The sequence below is a fragment of the Pongo pygmaeus genome, chromosome 11, assembly GCF_028885625.2.
Source record: "Pongo pygmaeus isolate AG05252 chromosome 11, NHGRI_mPonPyg2-v2.0_pri, whole genome shotgun sequence".
Classification (NCBI taxonomy): Eukaryota; Metazoa; Chordata; class Mammalia; order Primates; family Hominidae; genus Pongo; species Pongo pygmaeus.
The window spans coordinates 42,313,279-42,336,512 of NC_072384.2; the positions used below are offsets into that span (position 1 = coordinate 42,313,279).

General features: G+C 40.2%; 1 protein-coding gene across 8 annotated transcripts in view; it reads left to right on the top strand.

Annotated features, from left to right (window-relative positions):
• The window catches only part of KYNU (kynureninase), a 185,527-nt gene that overhangs the window by 67,925 nt on the left and 94,368 nt on the right, over positions 1 to 23,234 (top strand). For all 8 annotated transcript variants that reach the window (XR_010122796.1, XM_063647431.1, XM_054477777.2 and 5 more), the window contains one exon: positions 2,215 to 2,297. Coding sequence is in view for 7 of the 8 variants with exons in the window: in XM_063647431.1 (XP_063503501.1) it covers positions 2,215 to 2,297 (83 nt within the window). In the remaining variant the exon portion in view is untranslated. The remainder of the gene's footprint in view (positions 1 to 2,214; positions 2,298 to 23,234) is intronic.

Genomic DNA, 23,234 nt, shown 5'->3' on the forward strand with positions numbered 1-23,234 from the left:
ATTTACATTAGGAAAGAAGACTCAGAAACAGGGTACTATGTAACCATCTCTTTCACATGTTATCTCATTTATTTCTCATGGGAATCCTTTAAGGTCCATATTGTTACCCATTTACTTGTACAAATGTGGAAAATGAAGCCCTGTAGCTTCCAATAAATGTGGTCTCATGACCAGTACTGACCTGGAGCTGGCTTATACCAGATGTCAAAAGCCAATTATTAAATACTCAGAATTTCTGTTGGTAGTATGAAATCACCCATGATGGGAGTATTTATACCTTGGAAATCTGCAAAAGAGGAAAAACAGTGCTCTAGTCCTCTGGTCTTACCACCCCTCTTAGGGAGTACCAGCCCACCAGCACCAGTTTACTGACACAGATTCAACCCAGGTTGGTACCATACAAAAAGCAGATTTTCATTCCTTTCTTTCAAGCTGACAAACTTTTGGATTCCTAAAGAATTAAGAACTATTACCCAGAAAAAATGGGCTTTATTCATGTGGTGAGTAACAAAGGTCTTTCTGGAGACATGGATGATGCTGGAAACATCATTCTCAGCTAACTAACCCAGGAACAGAAAACCAAGCACCGCATGTTCTCACTCATAAGTGGGAGTTGAACAATGAGAACACATGGACTCAGGGAGGGGAACATCACACACTGGGGCCTGTCGGGGGGTGAGGGGCTAAGGGAGGGAGAGCATTAGGAGAAATACTTAATGTAGGTGACGGGTTGATGGGTGCATCAAACCACCATGGCACATGTATACTTATGCAACGAACCTGCACATTCTGCACATGTATCCCAGAACTTAAAGTATAATAAAAAAAAAAGTCAGAGGAATATATAGCAGGCTCAAATATTTAATATTTATCTTTTTAATTGTGAAATCATCTTTGCAATATTTATTATGAAATAAGTTTTAAAATATTGCTTAATTCTAAAATAAGATTTAGAATAAACTATTTCTCTGTAGTAAAAAAAAATAGAGCAGGTTTTGATCAATAGAAGTTTGATTACTTGGCATAAATAAGGAGGACATTGGGAGTTTTCACAAGAGCAGTGTCTCCCAGAGGGAAAGTGACAGGGAAGTTTTATTGGGTGATAGGGGAGAAGGTGCATCATCGCATGTAGAGGAAGAGTCCCAGTTGCGGAGATGCAGTGAGTAATCATGCCAGTGTGTAAATCGCATGTTATGGTAATAAAGCTATAGCTCCTCCCTAGGGTGGAGACTTTAGCATGGTAATCAGGAAATTCACTCAGGCTCCTCTATGAGTTGCTGGGGTCTGTCAGAAGCTTGCCCCAACCAACAAGGTGACAGCATTACACGCCAGGCTTGGGTAAAAAACTGGTGATAGGGCAGGAGGCTGTAAAACAGGCTGATGGTTCAACTTTATTAAATGTTATAATCCCTGGAGACCCCCATCTGCTTACAGAACTATCACATTCAGAGCATCATAAGATACAACAATGTAACAGCACTCAGAGGCACTTCACCTTAATCCTCTGTTTTAATTTCTTCTATGTTTTTCAAGTGTATTTTCCTTCTTCATTTCATGGAAATTTCTTGAAAGTTGAAGTACTCTATGTATTTTGCATTTTTCTACTATGCCTCCTAGGATACTTACTTGAATAATAAAATTGAGCTGGAATGTGACAGATGAAATTGCTAGCAAATATGTCAAACCAAGTGGTGTTGGCTTTGATTATTCATAAATTTTGTTATTCACCTATAAAATGGTATCATGAGTATAATCATATTCTATATACTTCTATTAAATTTACAGATTATAGCTATATTTTAAATGTCAATTTATAATCATTTTAGTCTCCAGCCTTACAAAATTGTATGTAAGTTTTAGTATAGATACTACATTCTACAGGTATAAAAGTAGTGTTCAAATAATCTTAAAAATTCCAAAATAACTGAGACCAAAAAAAATTAGACTCTAGAATATAGCAAAATATTAAAATAACATATGAACAATCTCCCCCATTCCTCACAAAAAGAAAACGAAAGAAATTTAAAAAGAGAAGTTAAAAGACATTAATCCCAAGTATTATATATTTTGTTTTAAAAAAAGCCTGATTTTATATAATTACTAACACATAGAAAGGTCCACATAGAAATGTTTATTTGCTAAAGCTGATATTTGAAATAATCACACACATGCACATAAAAGCTAAGAAATGTTTATGTCTGTTTTCAATTTCAGAGCAGCCTATGGTCATGAAGTGGGGAAGCGTCCTTGGATTACAGGAGATGAGAGTATTGTAGGCCTTATGAAGGACATTGTAGGTAAGTACAAAACACTGAAGTTTTTCCAAATGAATTGTAAAGATATTATCATTTAGTTACAAACACAGGCTCATAAAGTCAAAATCTTATTGAAGAACATCATGATTTTCTATTTTAATCTATAATAGTAAAAAGGAAGTACACTTTCAACTTAAATTTGTTAACTCAAAGATTGCTATGGTGAGCATAACAAGGTTATTTATATAAAAATAAAATATATGTTATTTTTTTCTTTCATACTTTAAATGTAACATTTATCACACCTATGAAAAACACATACATTGTATTAATTTATAATTGAATAAATGTCATAAAAATCAACTGAAATGAATTTTCTATTATTTAACTATTTGATATAATGAACATTTTCACATGCTAAAGGTGTAAAACACCAATCATGTTTTTGCTCATTTCAATTTAATCTTTGGTGATCTATTTAAATTTTAGCTTCATGTTACTGAAAATGACATAGCTGATGCTGTTTTTAGTCTAAAATGTGCTATCCTAAAGAGAGTTATATATACTATCGGTGTATTTAAGATAGTTTTAGATGGTAAATGTGTTAACATTTAGAAAAAATTTATTTAATTGGCTTAAATATTCAGCATTGTTTAAAATTTAAGGTACTGAACAAAAAAATTAATGATATTTTGGTAATTGGAGTGGTGCTATTTGGAACTATTTTAAGGACTTAGGGAAAACTCAAGTTTTCAAATCCTTTTTGAAAGCTTATTCTCTTATAAGCAAACGTAAAAATATCTTTATTGCTTCATGCCATTTGAATCTTGACCAGTAATTAGAGAGAAAATCAACATGGCTGGAAGGGAAATGGAGTGGGGAAAGCTGGACTTATGCATAGAAAAAACTATGGCAATTGGCAAATCATTAAAATCTGGAGAGTATCTTGTTTATTTAAAAAGTAATTATTGATTCTTTGCTGTATGTCATGACTTGTGGGAGCTCTGAGGACATAAAAGTGAATAAAGGCTGGGCATAGTGACACACACCTATAATCCCAGCACTTTGACAGTCTGAGGTGGGTGGATTGCTTGAGCTCAGGAGTTCGAGACCAGCCTGGCCAACATGGTGAGATCCCATCACTACAAGAAAATTTTAAAAATTAGCCAAGCATGGTGGCACACCTGTAGTCCCAGATACTTGAGAGGCTGAGGTGGGAGGTTAGCTTGAGCCTGGGAGGTTGAGCCTGCAGTGAGCCCAAATTATGCCACTGTTCTTCAGCCTGGAGGACAGGGTGACACCCTGTCTCAAAAAAAAAACAAAAAACGAATAAGAACACTCACCTTCCTTATCCTCATGGACTGTCAATAAAGGAAGATGCAAAGAAATCCAAAATTAATGTACATACCTAAGTAAAATACAAAGAAATATAAAATTAATCACATTACCAAAGAGGTATAATTTTCCAGTTGATTTAGGACTGAACACATGCATGTAACTACTCTTTTTTCTAAAACCTCACCAAAGAATTCTGAATGGAATAGAAAAAAAAATTACAAAGTCTAAACCACAGAGGACAAAATAGAATGCCAAAGGAGATGATAATAATATCTGGGGAGTTGGCTCACAGATAGACAAGTTGTAATTGCCTTTCTCAAAAAAAGAAAAAAAAAAGTAAACCAAATCCTAATCCCCCAATGGCAAAAAAATAAAAAGCCAACTGCTTTACCCTGCTAATCACCTGACCATGAAAAGAGCCAAATTCTGTAACATATTTGAAGAGTAAATTATTCTATAAAATATTCTGAGCCAAATATGAGTGGTCATGACCCAAGGCACAGTCTCAAGAGGTCCTAAGAACATGTGCCCAAGGTGGTTGGGTTGACAAAAGACATCAATCTACACATGTGAAGTATCCATAGGTCTGGGGGAGAGGAGGGGACAGGAGCACAGGTGGGAAGTGTAGTAGTTTATAGGTCATAGGATTATAGGTGGAGTCAAAGATTTTCTGATTGGCAATTTGTTGAAAGAGTTAAGTTATTATCTAAAAACCTGGAATCAATAGAAAGGAGTGTCTGGAGGAAGATAAGGGGTGATGAAAACTAAGGTTCTTATTATGTAGATAAAGTCTCATAGGTGGCTGCCCTTACAGACAATAGATGGCAATTATTTCCTATTCATACCTGTAAAGGGTTCTAGTCTCTCACTTCATCTCTTCAGGATTGGAAGGGACTGAAAAGGGAAAGATTTGGTTATATTCTTCATATTCTTGACAGATGCAAATTTTCCCTCACAACAGAAGGCTTTGTAGGGCCACTCAAAGTATGTCAAAGAGACATATTTTGGGGTAAAATATTTTGATTTTCTTCTTTATCTGTCATTTGATGTTATGCCAGAGTAAGGTTGGAAAGTAAGCTGTGTCATATAGGATAAAATAAAATCCATCTGGTGAGATTTTATGGTTTGTAGGGTGTTACTCCCCAGGTCTCTTAGGAATTTGGGCAAGACAGAAAAAAGGTCAGAGTTTAGTCCTCACACCTCCAGAAGGTAGTGATGAAAACACGAATTTTTAAAAAAGAAGATTTGTTGAAATTCTGTTTAAAATATAATTAGAATATCAGATCCCCTTGCCAACTTGATGCTGCAGGTGAATACTCCCACACCCCATTTCAGGAGATGACTAGAGGATTAATTTCCAGAAAAGGGAAGAGAAAGGGTCTCCAGACTGCCATGACAAACACCACAGACTGGGTGGCTTAAACAATATAAATTTATTTTTTCCCAGTACTGGAGGCTAGAAATTCATGATCAAGGTGCAAAGTGCTGTCAGGGTTGGTTCCTAGTAAGGGTTCTCATTTTGGCTTCTCCTCTTGGCTGCCTTTTCACTATGGCCTCACATGGCCTTTCTTTTGTGTACTGGAGGAAAGAGTTCTCTGGTGTCTCTCACACGTCTTATAAGGACACTTTAGGATACCGGCTCTACCATATTAAGCCCTCACCCTTGTGACTGCACTTAACCTTAATTACTAATTTATAGGCCTATTCCCAAATATACTCACATTGGAGGTTAGGGCATATGAATTTGGGGTAACCAACTCAATTAATAATATATACCGTAGTTGTAAGTTTTCTGTATCGGTTTGAACCCCGAGAGCACGTCAATAGGCAACACGAGGTGGTGTGGAGCAACATGCTGTTTTAATAAGCGCCTGGGTGCAGACGGGCTGAGGCCTAAAATGGCATCAGCACCAAGTGAGGATGGGACAAAGGTTTTATAGTCTCTGTAAACAGGAAGTGTTCTAGTCTGACATAACTGCTGCGTTGCACCTGGATGGCCTCTTTCTCGATCTTCAGGGGTACGTGTCTTCTGGCCAGGGTAGCTGTCTTTCCGTCGGCTCTCTTCCTGCTTCTGATATCTTGCTGGCGCACGCTGCTGACGTAAGTAGCCTTGCGCCTTGGTACTGGGCCTGAGAAGAGAGGAGTTATTCATTTCCTTAAGCTTTCAGGCCCCAGGGAGAATCTTACATTCCTGTCTATTTGGTTATAGATAAAAGGGAAAAGGGCCTCTTTCTCAATAACTACTTCACATGTGATATAGGGGGTGGTGTGGGAACCTTGGAAAAACAAAACCTTAATTTTTGGGGTATTCTTAAGAGACAGGTTGGTATCCACCCTGTCCTTGTAGTAGGAGCATCATCTGGATTGTCTGGAAACGCGTCTGTGCCTGCAAGACAGTTATGTTGAGAGGACAAGGAGGTGTCGACAGGGAGACGTACAGCCTCATTTGCTGCTTCACAAATGAAAGACTGTGTCTGGATTAAGAAGGGGAGATAATTTCTGAGTGGCTTAGAGTTTGGTAAGGGTGGAGGCCCTAAGATAAAAGTTCGGCCATATATGATTTTAAAGGGACTATAAAAAGAGGGTGCTTTTGGTGTTGTGCAGAGTCTCATGAGGGCAAAAGGGAGATTTTTTTTGTCCACGACTGGTGGGTTTTTAAAGCCAGCTTCATTTATTGGGTTTTAAGGACAAATTTAATTTTTTCAACTTTGCCTGAAGATTGAGGCCTGTAGGGTGTGTATGAAGGGAACCTACTTCATATTTAGGGATGTAGAGACACCTTGGATAATTTGGCTGATGAAGGCTGGCCTGTTATTGGGCTGGATAGATGTTGGGAGTACGAAATGGGGAATTATATGCATGATGAGAGTTTGTGTGATGACATTTGCACCTTCTGAAGTTGTTGGGAACATTTTTACTTACCCAGAGAAAGTACAGACAAAGACTAGAAGATAGCAGAGCTGTTTATTGGGTGGCATGTGAGTGAGGTTTACTTGCCAGTCTTGCCTTGGTACCTGGCCCCAGGCTTGGTGGGTAGGAAAAGGTGGCGGCCGGAGGGAGCCTTGAGGTGACACTGAGTGGCAGATAGAGCTGGACTGGGTAATTTCTCAGACATGGCTGGAAAGGTGAGGACAAGTGAGAACTGGGTGGAAAAGTTGCAAGAGAGGTTTGTAACCGACATGGAAAGAGTTGTGGATTCTTTGGAGGTGAGGAAGGTTTTGAGAGTGAGGAAGAACGAAGCACCTTTCCTTGACATACCATGGTCCTTGCTTTTGAAGCTCAGAAGTCCTCCTTTTCTTCTGAGGTGTAAAGAGGAGAGAACAAGGACAGGGAGAGAAACTGGCCTTACACGGATTGTGGGGCTATTTGTCTCGCTACCTGATCTGTTAGCACATTTCCAGCCGATATATGATTGTCTGGCGTTTGGTGGCCCCTGCAATGAATGATGGCAACTTTCTGCAGGAGCCTGACAGCTTGAAGGAGTTTGTTGATGAGAGAGCCATTTATGACAGGAGTGTTTTTTGCAGTTAGGAAACCCTGTTTTTTCCACGTAGACGAGTGTGACTATACTATATGGAACGTATAATGACAATTTGAATATATGTTAATTTGTTGTCTGGCTGTCAGTGTGAGAGCTTGAGTGAGGGCAATGAGTTCAGCTTTTGGGAGGTAGTGCCTAGGGGGAGTGGACTGGCTTCAATAGTACATGGGGCAGAGGGGAGGGGGACACTATAATATAGCCAGCATGCCGGCGTCCTTGACATAGGAAGGAGCTGCCATCTACAAACCAAGTAAAGAAGGGGTTGGTCTGTTAGGTTTGGAAAAGGTATAAGAAAGGTTTGAACTGTGTTCACACAGAAGTGTTTAGGGTCTTTGGCGGTTGTAGCTTCAGGTAAGAGCATGACTGGGTTTAGACGGGAGCTGGTTAGCATAGTGATTTGGGGGGTTTCTATGAATAGAGCATACAGTTGGAGGAATCATGGGGCAGAGATGAGACTAGTACACTGCAGTGAGTTGACATGTCTTTGATGTTATTGGTTGAATAAACTGTTAGGTTGGCATGGAGAGATAGTTTTAGGCTTTTAAGGGTTAGGACAGCAGCTGCCGCCAATGCTCGGAAGCAGGCAGGCCATCCAAGAACTGAGTCTTTAAGCTGTTTAGAGAGGTAGGCAATAACCTGAAGGGTGGGTCCTTTAGCCTGGGTTAGAACACCTAGTGTAACTCTACGCTGTTTGTCGGTATAGAGGGAGAAAGGTTTGGTGAGGTCTGGGAGAGTGAGGACGGGGCTGAGGTGAGAGCCTTCTGGAGTAGACGGAAAGGTTGGATAATGGGCTGTGTAGATTTTAAAGGCTCATAGAGTGGGGCTTTAGCAGCTTGGTATAATGGTTTGGCAAGTAGAGCGAAGGAGGGAACCTAGAGCCTAAAATATCCCACTAATCCTAGAAAAGAGAGAGAATTTTTTGCTTAGTTTGCGGAGGCAGGAGGGATTGGAGGAGGGATATGCAGTCGGCTGTGAGCCCTTGGGTTCACAGGGTAAGAGCTAGCCCTAGATAGGTGACTAAGAGGGTGCATATTTGTGCTTTCTTAGAGGAGACCTAATAACCCCGTTTTGTCAAGAAGTTTAAAAGAGAGATGTATGGGTGTTGCAGTCTTTTTGAGAGGGGCTACACAGGAGCAGATTATTAACACATTAAAGGGGAATGGACGGTTTTAGGGATAGGGTACAGAGGTCATGAGCAAGGGCCTGTCCAAAAAGATGGGGGCTGTCTCTGAAACCTTGAGGTACTATGCACCAGGTGAGCTGACGTGAAAGGTGGGAGTTGGGGTTTTCTCACGTAAAGGCAAAGAGGTTTTGGGTATCAAGGTGTAAAGGAATTGTGGAAGAAAAAAAAAGCATCTTTTAGGTTTAGAACAGAAAAATGGGTGGTATTAGAGGGAATTGCGGAAAGTAAAGTATATGGGTTAGGAACTACTAGACATACTGGGAGTACAGATTGGTTAATGAGCCTGAGGTCCTGGACTAAGCGATAAGTTTCATCTGGCTTTTTAACAGGTAGAACTGGTTTGTTAAAAGGGGAGTTTGTTGGGTGGAGTAGGTGACTGGTGAGGAGGCGAAAATTGATAGGCTTTAGGCCTATGTGAGTTGCTTGGGAGGTGGGATACTGCTTCTGTGATAGGAACTGGGTGGGCTTTTTAAGGGCAATGTGGATGGGGGTGTGGTGTTTTGTGACTGAGGGTGTGGAAGTGTCCTAAACAGCGGGGTTAACTACAGATGGGGGATAAGGAAAAGTTGCATGTTTTAAGGTGGGAGGTTGGAGGTGTAGAAGAAAGAAGCCCCGGAGGGGTCTGGGTTGATGCGTTGGGTACTATGGGGCACATGGAAGTGAAGAGTAGTGTGGAGTTTTGAAAGGAGTGGAGTTTGGCATGAGGACAGGACTAAAAAAAGAGTGAGTGAAAGAAAAGGTGTGTAGGGAGCAGAAAAGTGGAGAGGTGGCCCGGGGTTTGGAGACTTGTCTATTAATTTCTACAACAGAGACTTGGGAGAACTCGGTGGGTCCTGAAAAATTAGGTAAAGCAGTGTAGGTTGCCCTGGTATTAATTAAAAAACAGTGGCCTACCTGCCACCATCAGGGTTACCCTTGGCTCAGATGAAGAGATGGTAATTGCCAGGGTATCCATTTCAGGGCACTGTCCGTCTTCAGTGGCAAGGCCGATGAGATCCGAGTAGGAGGTTTTGGCCAGCTTAGGAAGGGATGGGGGCAGTCCTTGTGGGGTCCGCTCACAGTCCAACCTCCAGTGGGGTCCTCCGCAAAGGGGGCATGGCCTGGTGGGCTTATCTGGGTTTGGGCATTGTCTGGACCAGTAGCCTTCACTGCCACACTTGAAACAGGTGAAACAGGTGCCAGGTGGAGGTGGATTGCTGGGAGGCTTCCCTGTTGAGCTGCAGCCCTGCAAGCCTGGTGGAGGTAAGCATTTGAAACTGCCTGTGTTTTGCCTTTCATTTTCCTCATCATGATTGTTAAAGACTTTGAAGGCTAAATTAAGAAGGTCTCCATGTGGGGTTTGAGGGCCGTCATCAAGCTTCTGAAGTTTGCGCGGAATATTGGGGGTGGACTGGGAGGTGAACCAAAGGTTTAAGATAGTGGTTCCTTTTCGGCTGGCTGGGTTTAAGTTGGTGTATTTTCTTATGGCTTCAGTTAAACAAGAGAGAAAAAGGGCTGGGTTTTCATCAGGACCTTGGGTGATTTCCGAAAGTTTTTCATAGTTTACTACTCTCTGGGCACCCTTTTTGAGTCCTGCAAGGAGACACACGATCATGTGGTCTTGATGGTGGCATCCAGAGGCCCCATCTTGATAATCCCAGTGGGGGTCCTGATTGGGAACTGCCTCTGCGCCAGTAGGCTGGGCAGAAGTTTGGTGATGAATTGTATCAGCCTGCGCCTGAGCTAGGGTCCAGATATGGTCTTAGTCTTCTGGGGTGAGGGTGGAAGAGGATAATGTAGAGGTCATGCCAGGTTAGTTTATAAGACTGGGTAAGGTACTGAAACTCCCTAATGTAAGAGGTGGGGTCTTCTGGAAATGAACCGAGTATTTTGTTAATTTGAGAGAGATCAGTGAGGGAGAAGGGAACATGAACTCTAGTAATACCTTCAGTTCCTGCTACTTCCTGAAGTAAGGGTGGGGCATGGGCTAAAGATGGCGCCTGAGGGAGTATGGGCCGGAGAGAAGGAAAAAGCCGGAAGTGGTTCCTGCTGAGGGTATGAAGGGGTAAGGGAGTTGAGTTGATAAGCAGTGGAGGATACATAGGGGCGTAAGGTGGCAGGATGGGTTTATAGGCTTCAGGAGAGGGCGATAAGGAAGGAGAATGAGTACAGGCAATGCTAGAATTGTCCTGATGGGACGGTGTAGGAAAAGAAGTGGTTACAGCTGACTGGGAAGATGGCAGCTGAGGAGATGGTGGCTGAGAAGACAATGAAGGGGTTAAAGAAGGCGGTTGAGAGAAAGAGGTAGTGGCTGGGAGGCATGGACAGCAGTCTGCTGGATTGAATGAGGAAAAAGAGGTAGGGTTGGGAGGAGAAAGGTGATCTGGATAGCAAGAATGGAAGAGAAGGATTTGAACAGGTAAGCAAGAGTTGCAGAGGTTGGGCTGTGATCTGAGTGCAAAAAAGGCCTGGACATAAGGAATTTCTCCCCATTTCTCCAGTCATTGGCAACAATTGCTTAAGTTAGTTAAAATTGTAAAGTCAAATGTTTTATTTGAGGGCCGTTTAGATGCATTATTTAATTTGTACTGCATCCAGGCTGTATTGTAAAAAAAGACGAGGCACTTAGGGTGGATATCTTATCTGAGGCCCAAGGTTTGCAGGGTTTTTTTATGAGGCAGCCTAGAGGGCTGTTTTTTGGAATAGAGGACCAGGAGTTTCCCATAACGGAGGGTAGGCATGGGAGAACAGAGAAAAAGGAGACCATCCTGGACAGCTGGAGGGAGACAATAAAAGGAGTGATCGTCACTGCTGCCTTTTTCGTTCCCGGAACGGGATCAGTTGGCTTAGAGGTGTCCCCTAAGAACAGATGATCAGCAACTGCCTGGCACACACCAGACCCTTCTTGGACCAACGCTGGATTTTCGGACCGGGGAAACCAAGAGAGGCCATATAGATTTTTCACTGTTGACAGGGCTCCCAGGAAACTTACTGGTAGGTGAGATCAGTGGCTGATGTGCATGCAGAGGGGTGACTGGAGGCTGAGGAGTTTCCTTTGTCTGGCTGCTGTGGCCTACTCCCTGGGGTGGAGGGGTAAGCCCAAGGAGGACACAGACTTGAGCCCCTCCCAGGTTTTGGCACCAGAACGTAAAATTTTTATATTGGTTTGAACCCCAAGAGCGCAACAGACAAGATGAGGTAGTGTGGAGCAACATGCTGTTTTAATGAGCGCCTGGGTGCTGGTGGGCTGAGGCACCAAGTGAGGACGGGATAAAGGTTTTATAGTCTCCTGTAAACAGGAAGTGTCCTAGTCTGCCGTAACTGCTATGTTGTACCTGGATGGCCTCTTTCTCGATCTTCAGGAGTATGTGTCTTCCAACCAGGGTAGCTATCTTCTGGCCAGCTCTCTTCCTGCTTCTGCTATTTTGCTGGTGCACCCTGCTAATGTAAGTGGCCTTGCACCTTGGTACTGGGCCTGAAAAGAGAGGAGTTACTCATCTTAAGCTTTCAGGCCCCAGGGAGAATCTTACAATAGTGAAAAAAAAAAGCATTAAATAAATGTTTATCCACTTGCACTCTTATTTAGCTACCAGTCCCCACACAGGAGGCTGGACAAGTCTACTGTGTTATCTGCACAACTTAAAGAGTCTGACATGAGGGCATTTCCCAGCACGATGGGCAAATGGGATCACCTTACAACAAACCCCATCATGTGCAGAACACACTGTTAAAAAAAAAAAAAAAATCATGAGTCAAACTAAATTTAACGGAGTTTAATTGAGCAAAGAACAAATCATGAGTCAGGCAGCCTCTCAAGCCAGAGTAGGCTGACAGAGACTCCAGCACAGGTATGTGGTTGGAAGATTTGTGGACAGAGAAAGTAAAGTGATGTACAGAAAATGGAAGTGAGGTACAGAAACAGTCTGATTGGGTACAGCCCAGCATTTGCCTTAATTTAACATGGTTTGAACAGTTGGTCTCCTTTGATTGGCAAAAATGTGGTGATTAGCACAAGAGTAGGTTACAGTCTGCTTATGCCTCCATTTAGGTAACAGTTCAAGATTTTCAGAGAAAGCTTTAGGCTGGACTTAAAATATGTAAGGAGGCAAGTTTAGGCTAAAGTTAGTTTAACAATCTCCCTTTTTGGTCATCTTCTCAATTTTGAGAGATTGACCAAAACTTTAGTCACTGATGTAACTATCATCATCATAAATGTCCTTATTTGGTTTTAAAACCCACTGGAAAATAGCATAATAGTGGATTTTGTAAGATAGGAACAAGGACTTCGGTAATTTTTTTTTTACGGGTTAGAGTAGAGGGTATCTCCTCATGCTGGAATATCCTGTTTACAGGAGAAAAACAAAACCTAGTCTGTTCTAGGATATATCTGTTTCCTTGAAGTCTTATTTTTTATTATGTCACGTTTATCATAAGTGACTGCTTTTTGGTTTGGTCTGGTCTGTGGGGTCCTAGTGCATGAGCTCACTCCAAAACAATATCCTCCCATAATTTTGTTTAAATCTGTTAAAAGAAAATCCTTAACCAAATTAAATTTATCAGAGTATAATTGAGCAAAGAATGATTCACAAATCGGGCAGCCTCCCAAGCCGTAATAGACTCAGAGATACTCCAGCGCAGCCACGTGGTGGAAGAAGATTTATGGACAGAAAAAGGAAAGTGACATACAGAGAAGGGAAGTGAGGTACAGAAACAGCCAGGTTGTTTACAGCTCAGCATTTGCCTTATTTGAGCAGGGTTTGAACAGTTTATCTTCTTTGGCCAAAATGCGGTGATTAGCACTGGAGCAGGTTACGGTTTGTTTACATCTCCATTTAGGTTATAGTTCACTATGCACAGAGAAACCTTTAAGCCAAACTTGATATATATAAGTAGATAGCTTTAGGCTAAACTTGATTCAACAACTCTCATGTTTATTATACCCAAATTACAAAACTTTTCATGAAAATCTGTTTTTATACATCCATGTTGTGTGGAAAATTTTTTAAAAAAAGAAAAAAGAAATCTGTTTTTAAGAACAGATTTCTTTTTTCTTTTTTTAAAAACCACAATGAGATACCATCTCACACCAGTTAGAATGGCAATCATTAAAAAGTCAGGAAACAACAGGTGCTGGAGAGGATGTGGAGAAATAGGAACACTTTTACACTGTTGGTGGGACTGTAAACTAGTTCAACCCTTGTGGAAGTCAGTGTGGCGATTCCTCAGGGATCTAGAACTAGAAATTCCATTTGACCCAGCCATCCCATTACTGGGTATATACCCAAAGGACTATAAATCATGCTGCTATAAAGACACATGCACACGTATGTTTATTGCAGCATTATTCACAATAGCAAAGACTTGGAACCAACCCAAATGTCCAACAATGATAGACTGGATTAAGAAAATGTGGCACATATACACCATGGAATACTATGCAGCCATAAAAAATGATGAGTTCATGTCCTTTGTAGGGACATGGATGAAATTGGAAATCATCATTCTCAGTAAACTATCGCAAGAACAAAAAACCAAACACCGCATATTCTCACTCATAGGTGGGAATTGAACAATGAGAACACATGGACACAGGAAGGGGAACATCACACTTCGGAGACTGTTGTGGGGTGGGGGGAGGGGGGAGGGATAGCACTGGGAGATATACCTAATGCTAGATGACGAGTTGGTGGGTGCAGCGCACCAGCATGGCACATGTATACATATGTAACTTACCTGCACGTTGCACACATGTACCATAGAGCCTAAAGTATAATAATAATAATAATAATAATAATAATAAAAAGAAAAAAAAAGAAATCTGTTTTTAGTTTATGACCATATGAATACGTTAACCTATTAAATTTTTTTAATAACTTTATAGGGGACCAGGCATAGTGGCTCACACCTGTAATTCCAACACTGAGAGGCCAAAGTGAGAGGATCACTTAAGCCCGGGAGTTCTAGACCAGCTGAGGCAAAATAGTGAGACCCCCGTCTCTACAAAATAAATAAATAAATAAAATAAATAAGAAGAAGAAAGAAAAATTAGTGGGGTGTGGGTGGCTCATACCTGTAGTTTGAGCTACTTTTTAGGCTGAGGCAGGAGCTCAGGTGGTGGAGGCTGCAACGAGCCATGATTGCACCATTGTGCTCCAGCCTGGGTGACAGAGTAAGACCCTGTCTCAAACAAAACAAAACAAAACAAACCCCTCAAACCTCAATAGAAGAGTTGTAAACAAAAGCAAACTCAAGTTCCTACCAATTATTATTAATCATTACATTATACAAATATCTATTGGTTTTGTGTGACTATATTGTAGATCAGAATATCAACTTCTAGTTTAAGATAACAGATTGAGGCCGAGAGTGGTGGCTCATGCCTGTAATCCCAGCACTTTGGGAGGCTGAAGCAGGCAGATCACAAGGTCAGGAGTTCGAGACCAGCCTGACCAACATGGTGAAACGCAGTCTCTACTAAAAATACAAAAATTAGCTGTGCATGGTGGCACGTGTCTGAAATCCCAGCTACTCAGGAGGCTGAGGCAGGAGAATCGCTTGAACCTGGGAGGTGGAGGTTGCAGTGAGCTGAGATTGTGCCACTGCACTCTAGCCTGGTGACAGAGCGAGACTCCATCTCACAAAAAAAAAAAAAAAAAAAAAGAAAAAAGAAAAAGAAAAGATAACAGATTGAGTACAAACCGAAAATTCTCCGTTCTATGACAAATACCGAGAATTGATTGAAAAAAAATTAACAAACATATAGCAACAGTTAAAAATAAGTAAATGGAAATCTGCATAGACCAGAAATTTACAACCATTATTGAAGAAAGGAACAGTCAGAAATCAGAAAGTAGTATTTTGGGGGCAGCTCACGTGGAGTCAGGCTCAGTGTAGGACTTGAGTCAAAGACTTTCCCAGGAAGCCCCAGGGCTAATCTGGGCAGCCCTGGATGCTTAGGTCTGGAACCCAGGGCCAGAATCTTTGACAGCCAGATCCAGTAAAGTCCAAAACCAAGAATCTCCTCCCACACCAGTAGATTCTTAAAACACAGTGCACTTGATCAGGCTGTCAGAATTACCTAGAGCAGTGCATATTCTGATGGAGGGAATTCTCTGAACAACCCTGAATTGCATTTAAAAGTGTGCAAAATATTTGTGTAATAAATCCTTCATTTGTGTTCATTTGTTAGAAGCCAATTCTAGACATTCAAATATTCTAATATGTAAACAAAAAAACTGGAAAAAGAATTTGCATTTAATTTGACCAGAGAATATGTGCTTCTCTTAGCTGTGAATTTTTTTTTTCACTTTATTCAGTTTGCTTTCAGAACATAAACTGCATTCTAATCCTGTTATTTTGTTCTTAATATTTATTATCCTCTAAAAAGAAGTTAGAATGTTTATATACATGCCAGGGAAGTGGTAAAGTGATATTATTCAGTGAGATTTATTTATGAAGCCAATAAATCCTGCAAAAAGATGTCCTTTGACCATTTAAAATTTTACAGTTCTGTTGCAACTTATTAAATGTCCAAGAGCCTTGTTGCCCCATAAACACATGTATGACACATAAAGATCACTGAAATTTCAAACCTGTCACCTTTCATTATTGTTACTAAGGAAAAACAAAAAATAAGAGAAAGACTATAAATATTCAGTCTTGTTTAGAAAACTAAAGGGATTAAACTTATTTTATTTTTTAAATAAAATTTGTCAACCATAGCTGTAGGGGTTTTCTGCCTGTCTTTGAAAAACCACACAGTAATATAATTTATATTCTGGCCCACAAGACTGCCCCCACTTGAGATGCCAGTCAAAAATCCTAGAAACCACTCTTACTTTAGACGCACCAGCTGTAAAATTCAGGGATTTCCACAGTGCCCTTTGCAGGCTCCATAATTTGCTAGAGCACTTTCAGAACTTTACTTTCACTTTACTTTATGTTTGCCAGTTTACTATAAAGATACAACTCAGAAACAGCCAATGGAAGAGATGCATAGGGCATGGAAATGAGGGAGATTCCATGCCTTCTCTGAACCTGCCACTCTCTTGGTACTTAGATGTGTTCATCAGCCCAGAACCTCTCTGAGTCTTACTGTTTTTATAAAGCTCAATCCCAGCCCTCCTCTCCCTCTGGGAGGTCAGTGGGTAGAGCTAAAAGTTTCACCTCTACTCCCTCTGATCACTTGGTCTTTTTGATGGGCAGCCCCACATCGTGAGACGTCTCTCAGGGCTCCAAATTAAGTCACTTCATTAGCATTAACTCTCCTGTGATCTAAGGAAGCTTGTTATGAATAACAAAAAATACTTTTACCATTTGGAATATCCAAGGGTTTTAGGAGCCCTGTACCCTGAACTGAGAACAAAAACCAAATATTTCTTGTTATAACACACCTATGGGACAAAATTCATTTAGTTTTCTGCGTTTTTGTCTTTGAATGCTGCATTAGTTAAATTAGATGTGTTTGGTCCCAAAATATAATGTGGGATATAGAAGATAACAATTATTTCTTAAAATGGGCAAAGTGAGTTTTGTAGACCTGAAACTTCATAAACAAAATATTTATAACTTTCCCAAAGCCTCAAACCTTATATGACAAATGCATTGTCATGTTTTATTTGAAGTCTTCTCAGTGGTCTGGGTTGTAAATCAGAGTAGGAAGGGTGTGATAGCTCCTATGGTTAGGGAGTTTAAAGCCACAGGAATTTAAGAGATTTGCCATGCTGGATGGGCTCTGAACCCATGACCTGACCTGTAGGTAATCTAGTTTCCTAAACCATTGGATCCATCTTTATCGATAAAGGGGCATCTGTTTTGGTCTCTCAGATCATACTATTAGCTCCAAAATTTTTTAACTTCCAAAATTATATACATATTAGTCAGAGAAATGGTCCTTAAGTCAAATTGAAAAAATGAATAAACGAGGGACAGTGGCTCACGCCTGTAATCCCAACACTTGGGGAAGGTAAGGAGGGAGAATTGCTTGAGCCCAGGAGTTCAAGACCAGCCTGGGCAACATGGTGAAACTCCACCTCTGCAAGAAATACAGATATACAAAAATTACCCAGGCATAGTGGTACATGCCTGTAGTCCCAGCTGTTCGAAAGGCTGAGGTGAGAGAGTTGCTGGAACCTGGGAGTTTGAGGCTACAGTGAGCCATGATCATGCTGCTGCACTACATCCTGGGTGACAGAAAAAAAAAAAAAAAAAGAAAAATGTGTAACTTCACTCAAATAGACTCTTTTAGAATGTGTTTTTGTGTGTGTGTTCATTTTGTTTGCAAACCCCATGCAGCTTCCCATTTTGCCTTGGTTACTAAAAAGTTCTGAGAAAAATTTGATCAAGTTTGAAGTAACAAAAATATTTAATAAATTCTAATTTGTTTCTCATCTGCATTTATTGTGTTGCTACTTCCTATCATTCTTCCTCAAATAGTTTTGTATTACAATTTATCTGAAACCCTCTTTGGAAGTAAGTGTGGTTTAAATGATGAAATAATTAAAATAATTGTGTAGTAACTGCAGTAAAGAGTAACAAAGGCCAAATTTATTTTTTCTGCTTGCTAGGGTTACTAGCAGCGAATCCATATGGGTCTGCAGCAACCTCGATTTTTGCCTCTTTAGAAGAAATAATTCAACTGAGGGGCATAAGGCAGGAGAGATCAAGGCGAATTTTAGAGCAGGAGTGAAAGTTTATTAAAAAGTTTTAGAGCAGGAATGAAAAGAAGTAAAGTACACCTGAAAGGGCCAAGTGGGCAACTTGAGAGATCAAGTGCATGGTTTGACCTTTGACTTTGGGTTTTGTATTTTGGCATGCTTCTGGAGGCTTGGGTCCCTTCTCCCCTGATTCTTCCCTTGGGGTGGGCTGTCCTCATGCACATTGGCCTGGTAGCACTTGGGAGGGGCTGCATGTGCAGTGTGTTTACTGGAGATATGTGCATGCTCACTTGAGGCATTCTTCCCTTACCAGCTGAATGTCCCTAGAAGGTCACATAAGAGACATTAAAACTCGGCCATTTTGCCTCTTAATGTACGTGCTTGAGCCCACTCACCCAAATCCTGAGATATTGGGAAACTGCTGATCACCAGTTTCAGGTTTTTTTCTATCTTTTGGGACACTGTCTTTCCCTGGCACTGGCTGCAACCAATTATTATTTTAGAGAGACAGTTAACAACTGCCTGACCATCACCTGACATTCCTGGTGATGGGAGGGAGACGCCTGCCCTGCTCATGTCTGCCTGACTACCTACTGTAACACCAGGTTGTCTAAATGTGCCATGAGCAAACAGACAAGTTGTATATTTTGGGTCATGATTGAATCTTCCAGGTTCTTAAAACCACAGCCTTTAGTTTACCATAAAAAATTTTAAAAAGAAATTAACAGGAGGATAATAAAAATTATTATGTGTACAAATTGATAGTGTGGATAGAGAAGAGAAAGAAATAATAAACAACCATATTTATTCATAGAAGTAGAAAAAATTCAATTTCAGATGAGAAGAAAAACTATTAATGAAACATTTTATAGACAGCCAATAATTCTTCAAAACATGGAATAACTTTCCCTTATAATTAATGTCATATTATCAAGATGGTAGAAATAAAATTGCTGAAGAATATTATTAATATTATTATTAAGCTTACTTCTCCCTGGATACATAAAAATCACACAGGGTTAGCTACATGCATTCAAGATTATAAAAATGGTGTAATGTGAACATAAATTTGCTTTATGAAATCTGTGGCTGACCCTCAGAGAAGCAATAATCCCTGGAAGCTATCCCCCCATGGTCACAGACCCTCAGTCATGTACCAGCCACCTCTAAAGGCTGCTGAAATTTGTTACTTGAAAAATGGAATGTAAAGTTCTTGGTCTTAGCCTAATTACAAACCTTATAACCAAATCCACAATAACATTTGCATCTGCTTAATAAAATATACAGAACATGGTATGGCAGTTATGAGACCCGTAATGAACCCTCTTATCCAATGGTAAACAGCTTGGGACCTTGTCATCCCCACTTTGCAAGAGATTTGAAATTATGTTAGGATTAAAAAGACACAGAGGGAAGTTGATTATGATCCTTGGTCTCAAGTCAAATACACAGAGTATTTTCTGTAAACAATGCTTTAACCCTGAAAGAACATTCTTATTTTATTTTTCTTCTACGAGATTTTTGGTCAGTTAGTTCATCTCTTTGCACATCAGTTTCCTCATTATGAAATGAAGAAAATTAGAGTAGGTACCTTATTGAGTTGCTATGCATGCTGAAATAATACAAGTCACATAATTAGAAGTGCTGAAATACTTAAGGGATCCATAAACATTAGTTTGCCAGTCTTTGAGACCAGAATGCAGTTGCTTGCATTTAACTAAGTTTTATCTTCTGGTAAAGCAAAAATATGATGTTCAATAAATAAATAAACAAGGAATAAATAAGCAGAGAAGCACTCTTTGGATTAGAGCACTGGCTCACATTCATCTCAGAAGTGATTTAAATCTTGACATTTATTGCAGTGAGTCATAGATGATCTTGTAAAGATCCTTTCAAAACCTGCTAAGCTCTCCGGAAGCATTTTAAAAATTTTGACCCAACATAACTGGAGCTCTTGATGTTTCCACATTAATTCAAAATAATTAGGAAAAAGTAAAGGAATGAAGAAAAACAACTTGAATAAACTTTGGTTAACTTTTTAAAAAAAGATTGTTAGTGAAATGATGATATTGAAACATCTTAGGACAATATTGGTTTCAGAAATCTAATTTGAACCAAAAAAGATAGGCCAATTAGGTAAATAATCTTTTGAAAATACAGACATACCTCAAAGATATTGTGGCTTGGTTCCAGGCTGCTGCAGTAACGCGAATATTGCAATCAAGTGAATCACACAAATTTTTGGTTAACCAGTACATATAAAAGTTATGTTTACACTATACTGTAGTCTATTAAGTATGCAATAGCATTACATCTAAAAAGCAATGTGGATACCTTAATTAAAAAAATACTTTATTGCTAAAAAATGCTAACAATCATCTGAACCTTCAGTGAGCTGTAATCTTTTTGCTGATGTGGGGTGTCTTGCCTCTATATTAATGGCTGCTGACCAATTGGGGTGGTGTTACCTGAAGGTTGGAGTGGCTGTGGCAATTTCTTAAAATAAGATAGCAATCATGTTTGCCATGTTAATTGAGTCTTCCTTTCATGGAAGAAATCTCTGTAGCTTGTGATGCTATTTGATAGTATTTTACTCACAGTAGATCTTCTTTCAAAATTTGAAGCAATCCTCTGAAATCCTGCCACTGCTTTATCAATTAAGTTAATGAAACATTTTAATCCTTTGTTGTCATTTCAACAACGTTCACAGCATCTTCACCATCTTCAAAATCTTAACCATTTTTCTTTGCACTTTCATAAGCAGCAACCCCTCATCTGTTGAAGTTTTATTATGAGATTGCAACAGTTCAGTCACATCTTCAGGCTCCACTTCTAATTCTAGCTCTCTTGATATTCCACTACATCTGCAATTATTTCCTCCACCTGAAGCCTTGAGCCTATCAGTCATCCATGAGGGTTGGAATAAACTTCTCCCCAATTCCTGTTCATGTTGATATTTTGACCTCCTCCCAATAATCATGAATGTTCTTAGTGGCATCTAGAATGGTGGATCCTTTCCAGAAGATTTTCAACTGACTTTGCACAGATCCATCAAAGGGATCTCTATCTGTGGCAACAATATCCTCAAAAAATGCTTTTTTTATTTTATTTTTATTTTTTTGGAAAAGCAGTCTCACTCTATCGCTCAGGCTGGAGTGCAGTGGCGCAATCTCGGCTCACTGCAACCTCTGCCTCCCAGGTTCAAGTGATTCTCCTGTCTCAAACTCCCGAGTAGCTGGGATTACAGGCATGCACCACCATCCCTGGCTAATTTTTATAATTTTAGTAGAGGTGGGGTTTCACCATGTTGACCAGGCTGGTCCCGAACTGCTGACCTTGGGTGATCCACCCACTTTGGCCTCCCAAAGTGTTAGGATTACAGGCAGAAGCCACCCCACACCTGGCCTTTTTTCCAAATTTTTAATTTTAATTTTTTTATTTTGTTTTTTATTTTTATTTTTTATTTTTGAGACAGAGTCTTGCTCTGTCACACAGGCTGGAATACAGTGGTGTAATCAGCTCACTGCAGCCTTGATTTCCTGGGCTCCAGCAATTCTCCGGCCTCAGCTTCCCCCGAGTACCTGGGACCACAAGTACATGCGACCATGCCTGGCTAATTTTTGTATCATTGGTAAAAATGGGGTTTCACCATTTTGCTCAGGCTGGTCTCAAACTCCTGAGCTCAACCAATCCACCTGCCTAGGCCTCCCAAAGTGCTGGGATTACTCTGCCCAGCTGCCAAATTTTATTCTTAAAGAATACTACTTGAAAGTCAAAATTACTCCATGATCCATGGACTGCAGAATGGATATTGCGTTAGCAAACTTGAAAAGTTTAATATCCTTGTACATCTCCACTAGAGCTCTTGGGCGACTATGTGCATTGTCAATAAGCACTAAATGTTTTGAAAATATTTTTTTTCCGAGCATTAGGTCTCAACAGTGAGCTTAACATAGTCAGCAAACCATGCTGTAAATAGGTGGGCTGTCGTCCAGGCTTTGTCGTTTCACTTGTAAAGCGCAGGAAGAGTAGATTTAGCATAATTCTTAAGAGCCCTAGGATTTTTTGAATGGTAAATAAATATTGGCCTAAACTTAAAGTCATTAGCTACGTTAATCCCGAATAAGATTCTGCCTGTCCCTTGAAGGTTTGTAGCTGAGACCTCCTTTCTAGCCATAAAGTCCTAGATAGCATCTTCTTCCAATAGAGGACTTGTTCATCAACACTGAAAATCCGTTTTTTAGTGAAGCCTGCATCAATGATCTTAGCTTGATTTTCTGGGTAACTTGCTGCAGATTCTCCATCAGCACTTGCTATTTCACCTTGTACTTTTTGTATTGCAAATAGCCAACTTGAGACAAGTTCATTAGTAATTTCATGGTACCCTTTGGGGGCTGATTCTCACCTCACCCTTGCCCAAGCAACTCCTGTGAGTAATGTCAAACAGTATATCCTTTTGTTGCTTTTTTCAGCCACCCTTACAGACCCCCAACACAATCAATGGGGTGGAAATAACCTCAGTATGTGTAATCTTAAGTCATCTTGCTAACGCAGACACCTCTGAGGTTTCCAAGAAAACTTCAGTGGAGTTCTCTAAACTGAAACCTTGAGAGAGGAAGATTTTCAAGTAGGAACCAGACAAATTCACTTAAAACTCGCCACTACACACCTGTGTTATAGAAGCATTCCATTTTTTCTATTGCAGATGGGATTTCCTCTTCAAGCTTACTATACTGTGTCTTTTTAAGAAATAGTTGAAGACATCGGAACAAAAGCTAATGTCCCAAACAGCGCTTCCCTGGATATTGCTGTTTCTTTAACAGCCTTTTTCCCAGCTCCTCCGAGATGGTCCATGACATTGCCTTTCTTGCTCATTACCTTGATCCCTTGAATGGGCCCAAAACTTCGGAATGCAAAAACATTCATTCCATTTATTTGGTTGAGAAAGATGATAGGTCAGGTTTTTTTCATCCAAAGATTATCCTGGGAATACTTCATTTGGGCCCAAATGAGGGATTATTCCAAAGAAGATTGAAGAAGTAATTACTCCTCCCCCTAGTAATATACTCTTTGGCAATGATTACAGTTTGCATTTCTGCTGATAATGCTGTGTGCTATAATTATATGTAAGTATATAAGAAACCTGGGGTAAAACCATGGACTTTCTCCCTTTTGCTGGCATCGTCTACAGAAATACTATGGGCATCATGAAAGGCAGTATAGCTATAGGCTGAAAAAAGCAGGGTTCAGTTTGCTGCTGTCGTGATGCCCTATTGAGAGAC